The sequence below is a fragment of the Gavialis gangeticus genome, unplaced genomic scaffold (assembly GCF_001723915.1).
Source record: "Gavialis gangeticus isolate Ggan-Ray unplaced genomic scaffold, GavGan_comp1, whole genome shotgun sequence".
NCBI lineage: Eukaryota > Metazoa > Chordata > Crocodylia > Gavialidae > Gavialis > Gavialis gangeticus.
The window spans coordinates 7722912-7732075 of NW_017729023.1; the positions used below are offsets into that span (position 1 = coordinate 7722912).

Here is a 9164-nt window from a genome sequence, read left to right on the forward strand (position 1 = left end):
AAAACCCAACCCCCCCCCCAAAAAAAAAAACAACAACAACAACAAAAAACAAAAAAAACCTCCCTGGCTTAGCTGTGGCCAACTACCCAGTGTTGCAGAGGAAGGCAGAAAAACTGAAGAGGGCCAAGATTCTCTTAATAAGCCAATCTAAGAATCCCAGCCAGAGAATGGTGGACTTGTGGAGCTATAACACCTAGTATTAGGCTACAGCCTGACTTCACTAAGTGCTTGAAATTGCTTACACACACACACTGGAGACTTAAGTTGTTAGCTAACAAGAATATATTGTAATACAAATGGCAAAAATGAACACAAGAACTTGACAGGTTAACAGATTATTAATTTATATACATAGTCTATGGAAACTACGATACAGGCAGTTGGAGTAGCAGAAATGAACAAAGAGCCGGATGGCTCTGACCTGTGCTCCACCAGATGGCCGGCACTTGCTCACTGATCTGTGTCACAGTTTGTCAGTGGACTGGAGCTGCCCTTGCTCCCTCCTTCCCCCTTGCGGAGTTTCCTCAGCCTTATCCCTTTAAGTTACTTGGCTCTCCATAACTGAGGGTGGGGTAATACTTTACCTTCCTTCAGGTGATCCTGCGGGTTGGTCTCCTGTGCTGAGATCCAGTTTCCAAAGGCTCCCTCCTCAGAGTCTTCATCGATCCAACAGCCAGCCAGGCAGACTCACGCCCCAACTTTTGAGCACATCATGCTGGCAGACAATCTCTTACCATACCTCGGACACCTGCGCTTGCAGAAGCTCCCCACAGACGCACACCAAGTGAACCCAACACATGCACCACACAGCCCCAAAGATGCAAACTCCTTTTTTTTCTCAGTGGTCCCACCACTCCTGTCAATTACTCAAGTGTCCAATTAATCGGCCAGGAGCAGTACCAATTGTACATCAATCATTCTTATAACCAATAAGCTATGAGATCACCTCAGAAGGTGAGCAGCTCACCACTGTTACCATTCGCACCACTGCAGGGATCTTTACTGAGCTTGCTCCACGTGGTGAATGCAGGTCACGGCATCATCAGAGTCAAGAGTTCGCTAAGTCCAGACGCTTCTCTCCTGACTCCTAGTCAAAGCAAGCATTGCATCCTCAAGCAGCCTTTCAATCACCAAAACCACTGGGGAAGTCGAGGCCAAAAACTGGGGCCAACAAAACCACCTAAATGCCAATAGCATTCCTCAGGAGAAAAAGACATCTTTGGTCCTTAAAGCCAACCAGCACAAATTCCAGATACCTGCCACACTACAGACTGGACCTAACAATTGATTTGTAGTTAAGTTAAATCACTTGTTCCTTTTATTGTACTTTTCATCTGAAAAATTTAAAACCATGATTATCAATTGTTGTAAGTCCCTGCTTTTGGTTTTGCTTGTGGCAAGGATTTTTGTGTGGGGTAATACCTTTTATTGGGCCAACTACATATTTGGGAGAGGTTTTAAAAGAGCTTTTAACCCCAGGTTCCCAGCCTGCAAGCTGAGTTGTGCATGTGTGCTCTGCTTTTGATTGGAGCAGCTTTGTGTGACTGTGCAGAATTGGGGCCTAAGATTAAGTGTTCATCTTGGGAGTAGATTTTTTTTTTTATTATTTTATTTTATCGCCCACACAACACGTTATGGTCTTTGCCCACCCAACCTGTAACTGAATAAGTAATCTCCATGTATTTGGTGCTTTGCATTGCAGCTTGCAATATTGAATAGTGTTGAACAATATTTATTGTAAAGTAGAAATTTATATTTACTCAACAGAAAATAGATATTTATTCAAATACTGTACGTTCTGATTATTTTTTCAATTTTAAACTAAAATGATGAGTAAGCCTCCTTTTTTTCTTGCTGCAAAGCTTCCCATCTTAATCACCCCTGCTAAGTTCATACTTTAGAAGGTAGTCTAGTTCTAATATTGTATTTATTTTACCAGACACGGCACCAGCGTGGTGATACGCATCCACTAACTCTAGAAGAAATTTTGGATGAAACGCAACATTTAGATATTGGTCTCAAGCAGAAGCAATGGTTAATGAGCGAGGTAAAGAAAGCAAATGTTCATACTCTTAAGAGGCCGGTGAAGAATAATAATTAACTTGATTTGTACATATTTGCTTAATGATAAACACTGTGAACATAGCTATAAGAATTTTGCTAAAAAAGCATCCTTATTTTCACAAAACCGCTGTTGTCGTAGTGAGAGCTCTGAAACTGAAGTTTTGTTTTGTAAAGTCATGAAAAAGTGTACAGAAATGTCATGTAAACAGTAATCTTGGTATTAATTGAAATGATTCATTATTGATGAAATACTATCAGCCAATATTTTTTCAAATAATGTTAAGGTTCATGTGTTGAATGCAGAACTGATTCAATATTTGAAGATCTTAAATTCACCTTAGTAAGGATTCCTAGCGCAATAACATGTACATTTATATCTAACTATTGTTCAAGAGGTTTACAGTTTTCACTTATAGCAGGGTCTCTCAAACTTTGAGTCCCTACCCCCTGGGGAGTCATGAGAAACTTAAAAGGGGGCCACAAACTTCCAAGGGGTACGTGTGGTGGCATAGGGAAGCAGTGCACCGCGGTGGCAGCACAGAGTGGTAGATGGTGGCGGTAGCTGCCACTTGCAAGCTCCCTTTCCTCCGTTGCCACCATCCAGCACTCAGGGTCATGGTATCACAAAGTTTGAAAACCCCTGACTTATAGTAATTCAATCAGTTAAGAACAGAATAGTAGTAGTACTTGAGGATTTACCTTTTTGGTGTTAATCAGTTTCATTGTATACACTTTTTATGGAAACAGAAGATTTTAATCAAGTTGTTTCTTTTCCACCTAACACACTTAATACCAGATGAGTGCCATATTTACTCAATTCGAAGACAAGGTTTTTCCCCATTTAACTAGGGGGAGAGCGGGGCAAAGGGCCTCATCGTGGATCCAAGTACAAGTTGGCAGGGTGGAAGGGGGAGGTAGGTGGCTGCTGCAGCTCCAACTCTGGCCCTGAGTCGGGGCTAGATTTAGAGCCACATCTGGTGCCCACCCTCACCACCTCTGCAACAGCTGCTGAATGACTGAGCCTGGGACAAAGCAACCACGTACTCTGTGCCCTAGGCTGAATTGGGGCTAGAAATACTTTGGAGCCCAATGGGAAGTGGGGGCTGTGGGGGGGCAGAGGCAGCAGCAGTGGGGAGTGAGGTCTGGGCAGCAAGGTGAGCCAGGCAGTGGGGCAAGCACCAGAGTGTGCAGACAAGGTGTGAGGGAGAAGGTGCTGAAGCAGGCAGGTACTGGGTGGGAGAAGGCAGTGGTGGGGAGAAGAGAGCAGGCATCAAGTTGTTGGGAGGGCAAGGGTCAGGCCACTTGACTCCCCTACCACCTGCCCGCATGTCACTGCTTGCCCTGCTGCAGTAAGGGGAGGGGAGGATGGGGGGGGGACAAATTTAAAATGGGCCTTCTATAATTAGATTCCACACATAGAAAATTATAAGAAATGCATCAGTTTTCCATAGAACATTCCATCTAAATTTAAGACAACCCCCAATAATTAAATTTTATTTCCATAGAATTATTGGGGAGTGGGGTTAAATTGAATCATCTTGGAGTCGGGTAAATACAACATTAGCCATAGTTTTATTTAATAGACTGTATTATAAATATAGGAACAAAGCTTATCAGCAAATGTTACAGCTACATTAAAAAGGCTCTATGTAGTAATAGCAATATGGCTTTAACAAAAATATCTTGCAACACTCCTTTGAAATTAATACTCTTGTTTAATATGAGAGACTTGCAGAAAGACCAACATAAATATTTACAATGAAATCTTGGCCTTGCTGCAAAAATTTGTAAAGGTTCTAACCCTTTGAGCATTGTAAGATAAGAGAAAAACTAAGAAATAACTGAACTAGGAGAATAAAATGTATACAAAATTGTGTTTGAATTGATAAGTGATGATAAAGAATGATCAAATGCATAACAGGAAAGTAGCCCGTTAATAGACAACTTATGGCAGTCCAATAATTTAGCTGGTTTATCCAACCTGAGATTTTGTTAGGCTACCAACATTAGATTTCTTTCCTACTACAGTTATATTTTCCCTCCTTTCTTCTTTCTGCCTCTCTTCTTTTTCTCCTTTCAGGGTCATGCTGGCAGCTGCAGAAGAAACTAAGTAGGGTTGCTCTCTGTTGCAAAAGAACTTTAATTGCCTCGTACTGGCTGCACAGCAAAACTGATTAGGAACATAACTTTAATTTTAGTTATCCATGAACCCCTGATCAGTTTCACTCTGAAGCTGGCATCATAGGTAAAGTCCTACTGTGCAGGAGGACTTCTCTTCTCAATTTCTTCTACAACTGCTGGTGCTGGTTGACACCAGTTGGGGAAGACAAACAGCTGATTTGTTCATCTCAGGGTAATGTCTTTCACATTTGTGATATCAGTATGAAATCAGTTTAGTATTTTGAGTAGTCTATTTGCATTTTGTATTCAGTAGAATCTTTTTAATATTTCCTGGTTCTGTTTTCTGATCACTGTCACTGAAGGGGAGTATTTATAGCTTTTACTAGCACAAGTTCCATGAGTGGCTTTATGGATCTACCAGCCCAGAGGCATTTTCATAAATGGCACTTCCCTGTTTTGTAATGTAAACAACACATTGGTGATGAATTCTGCCTAAACTGGATCTGAGTGCTGGATTCCAAATCCAGTTCAAAATCAAACCTGTTAATTTTCAACCACAACATGTTGCTGATATGATATCGTTGCCAGCTGACATTTTTATTTTCAGTAAGATAAGCTACTTGTTTTTTCACCTTAAGTTTAAAACTTATGTCCCTATTACAGGCTTTAGTCAACAATCCCAAAATAGAAGTTGTAGATGGGAAATATGCTTTCAAACCCAAGTACAATTTGAAAGATAAAAAGGCTCTGCTCAGGCTTTTGGACAAGCATGACCAACGAGGACTGGGAGGAATCCTATTGGAAGATATTGAGGAAGGGCTGCCCAATGCACAAAAAGCTATAAAAGTAAGTAACATCTATTACTTGTAAGACAAGGAGCTTGGTCTGTTTAGCTTATCATATGAGTTGGCTTAATCATATACAACGTGCCTGCATGGGGGGAAAAAGGCAATCAGGGTTCGTAGTAAAGGTGATATCTTTTATTAGATCAACAAGATTTTTGCAAAAAAAAAATCTTTAATTACAAGCTTTCAAACTCCCTTCATCAGGCATTGGAGAAAAGATTGTAAATGTCCTTCTGGGTAGAAATGAAAGTTCATATTTCACAGGATTTCACAGAGGAGTCAATAGATGGAAAACTCCTCTGGGCAGTCAGTTCATAGCTGACTCCAATGCCTGATGAAGGGTGTTTGTGCCCAAAAGCTTGCAATGAAAGAAATTAAAAATAAATAACTAAATAAACTTTGCACATCTTTTTGACAGTCTCCTGAAGACTACCGGACTTCAGTCATGTTGCTCAGCTTGATTAAGGCTTTTTGTGTCTGTACACCTATTTGCATGCATTTAACCAAAGATATCTTCATAAATTAGTCAAATTCAGCTGCTTCAAACGTACATGTAGACATGATCATTTTGGTTTGAGAGTCATTTATTTTAGTTTAGTTAAATCTGGTTTCTTAATCCAGTATTGTGCTTTTTCAACTAGTGATGGATCTACAGAGAAGAACAACTTATTCTTACCTCCTGGCTATTGTAGCTGATCCTTTCATTTCAGGTGTTGATGGTCAATGCTAAAGATCCCAGATTTAAATAGAATAGATTTTTCTTTTTCCTTTTAGATGCATTCCTAGGATATTTACATTAAAAATTATGTTAGAGTATGCTACCACCAAAAAGCCAACACTCAAAAGCGTAAATAAAAATAGTTCCTACATTCTAAAGATCAAGATTTCAGTAGGATCTGATTGGTCTAATAAACCATGTTCTCACTTCTGAAAGCAAGACCCTATTAAGAAATTAGGTTTCCTCCACAGCGGTCGCAGATTCCTGCAATATTGTTTCTCTTGACTCTCCAGCATAAGCTGGAAGTTTTGAAACGGTTTTGACATGAAAAAGTATGGGATCCTTGACCTTAATATTTCCCGTGGCTTCAGCTCTAGTAAGCTTTTGTTTTGTAATAAACATAGACATTTTTTTTGCTGCCAGATTTTTTTTCAGCATCTTTCCTTTGAAATTCCTTCAGGTTTAGCCAGCAAAGCATCAGTGATATGAGCAGACATATAACTTAATCTTTTTTTGTAAGAAGTTCTGCCACCCATAATCCAAAAGCAAGCAGTGCTGCCAGCAGCACTTTTGACATTTCTATTAATCTTTTTTAAAGCAAAAGAAAAATCTTGGGATTCAAATAAGGTAACTAATGTTTCTAGCTCTCTGGATTAGGCTGAATTTCTTGTTTACTGGTTTTATGGCTAGAAAATGTTATCTTCTGTTTCTTAGGGCTCTGGCACAGATTTACATTTATGGCACAATTCTTGTGTTAATCTTACCATAAATAGTAACTCTGAAATGCATTCAGTCAATTTAAGGCACAATAAAATAAGAAACCAGCCACAAAAGCATTTCATGTATGACATGGAACATCTTTTTTTTTTTCTGGCTGATTTGCATTTTTTTTTTAAAATGAACATGTGGCACCCACTGATGCTCTATGCCCTGTCCAGACTCAGGTGAGCATCATAATTGGGTGTGGGATAGCTCCTGGTTCCAGGACACAGCTGTCCCCTGTCTGAGCATCAGGACTGGGGCTGTGTGGTGCCAGATCCTTACACTCAGCTGAGTGTCGGGATCCTGCATGGGACAGCCCTGGAGTTGGGAACAGGACTGCCCCCTGTCCAGTCCCAAACCCAGCAGCCCCCTTCTCAGTCCCGGGAGGCAGCCCTGGAGGTCAGATCCAGCATGCTGGGTGTTTCTTTAAATGGGTGTGCAACTGGGGATGAGAGAGCTGCTTCGATCCTCAGCCGCATATGCCTGTTTAAATGGGTGCAAGCAATTAAGGATAGAGGAGCTCCCCTATTCCCTGCTGTTTCCTCCGGGTGCCTCTTTAATCCAACACAAGTAGTAGAGGATACCCCCCCATCCCCAGCTGGACTGTGCTGGGTACTGCGAGCCCACATCAGAGGGCTTCTCCCTTATGTCTAGCTTACAGCTCCCAGGGATCTTAAAGGTGGATGGATGTTTATCTAGGACTCCCAGTTGTACTGCAGCTTTTTAAATATCTGGGGAACTGTAAGTTCAACATCTGGAAAAGGCTGTCTGTGCCATGCCATGGTTGTGCCTTCCCTTGCAAAGAAGTCCTTTTTCCATTTTTAAATGAAGATACCATAAACTGCATGCAATTTATGATTTTATGTCATTTTGTTTCATTTGTGGTTGAGGCTTTAGGGGACCAGATCATCTTTGTTAATCGCCCTGATAAGAAAAAAATTCTTTTCTACAATGACAAGAGTTGCCAGTTTACAGTAGATGAAGGTAGGTATTTTCTTTAGATACAGTTCAATTACTATGAAAGTATTTGTCTTTGATTTGTTTTAAGCACCTATGCATTTAAGTAACCTTTCGGTATTGTGGCTTCTTAAAACATCTTAATCAAAATGTTAAGTACTGTATTTTATCGCACGCTGAGAATACAGCACACCCCCAAATAACGCACAAAAATGGAGAGCAGGGGGAGGAGGATTTTTCCAACCATGGCTGACAGCAAGACATAGTGTCCAAGAAGTTGGTGTTGTCTTTGCTGTGTCCCCAGTCCAGTATTTCTATATGGTCTGCTCCCAATATTCTGCACAAGCCATTGCTCCTTGTGTTGGTGTTGCCAGATCTTGTGCATTGCTATGCTACAGAGCATCTCAGGAGATGACCCAATGGTTTGCTTCTCCTGACAAATACACTGGTCGGTTGCATAGGGTCCCTGTGATTTAATGAGAAAATTGCATCTGCCAAGACCCACTCTTAATCTGTTCAGCCTCCGCAATGTATGCCATTTGTAATGGGAGCTGGATGCTAACTCCTCACTGGGGGTAATTCCTTGCTGGCTCCATTCAACAGGTTTGTCTACAGTTTCTCCCATTCTTTTTGCCAGAGGATGATTTCAGTGTGGTCAGTGGTATGGTAGGGGGTGAAAAGCTATTTCTTGATGAAAAATGATGGTGCTCTGGTTGATATCCATATAGTGGGTGGTTGTGATCTGACTCTTGTACCTGCCCATCAGTGTCACCTGCTACTTTCCTCCTGATATAAGGGGGTGCTATGCCAGATAGTGTGTATAGGCAGGGAAGAGGGGTGGGTTTTAGGCAGCCTGTTATAATTCTGCATGTATCATTAGGGTGGTGTCAATATGTTTACTGTGACTTGAGCATCCCCAGATGGTGCAGGCACATTCAGCCACAAAGAAACAAAGTAATAAGGCAGTAGTGCATAGGGTGGCTGAATGGGCTCCCCACTTGGAATTTGTGAGCTTACGCAGATTGTTGATCACAGGAAACTTACCTCAGGAAAGAATTTGGAAACTGTAGCAAATATATAGGAAAATATATGAATAGCACATCCTGCATTACATAAAGTTGAAGTGCAGGGTGATATTTCTTTGGTCTTGACATGGCATAATAACATATTTCCATTTGGAAAAAAACCTGTCTTTTCCCTCCTGTTCTTGTTTGTAATATAAAAATATGATTGTGACCCTCAAGCTGGTTTCTTTTGGAAGATGAGACAGAAAAATTTCTTGTCTCTTTCTTTTATGATCCTTTTTTTTTTTTTTTAAATAAACAAAGTGATGTTGTTAAACGTTGTATTTCACATAGAGGTTTTCATCTAATCATGCTATGACCATAAAAACTGTGGAAGAGACAGGAGCCTCCCTTTTTTTGACAAACTCTTTTAGAGATTGTCCTCAGTGTTTGGAAGCCACAACTACAAAAATTAGGGGTGCACGGAAAGAGGTTTTTGGGGCTGATACTGATAGCCGATATTTAAGGAGGCATATTGGCCAATACCAATCCGATTTCTGATATAGCTGCCTCCAGCTGGTAAGTCCAGTGTGGTGGGAAGGGGCATGGTGGGGGCAGATCAATACCCCTTGCAGTGAGGGAAGGAGCAGGAGCAGGGGCAGGTGCTGCCTGAGTGGTGGGGAGGGGGGGTGC

The 9164-nt window shown here is 41.1% G+C and overlaps 1 protein-coding gene across 2 annotated transcripts in view; it reads left to right on the forward strand.

The window, feature by feature from the left end:
- GTF2E2 (general transcription factor IIE subunit 2) overlaps nt 1-9164 on the forward strand; it is a 112839-nt gene that overhangs the window by 67750 nt on the left and 35925 nt on the right. For both annotated transcript variants that reach the window (XM_019516782.1, XM_019516781.1), the window contains exons 4-6: nt 1940-2047; nt 4849-5031; nt 7401-7494. In XM_019516782.1, the coding sequence (XP_019372327.1) occupies nt 1940-2047; nt 4849-5031; nt 7401-7494 (385 nt within the window). The remainder of the gene's footprint in view (nt 1-1939; nt 2048-4848; nt 5032-7400; nt 7495-9164) is intronic.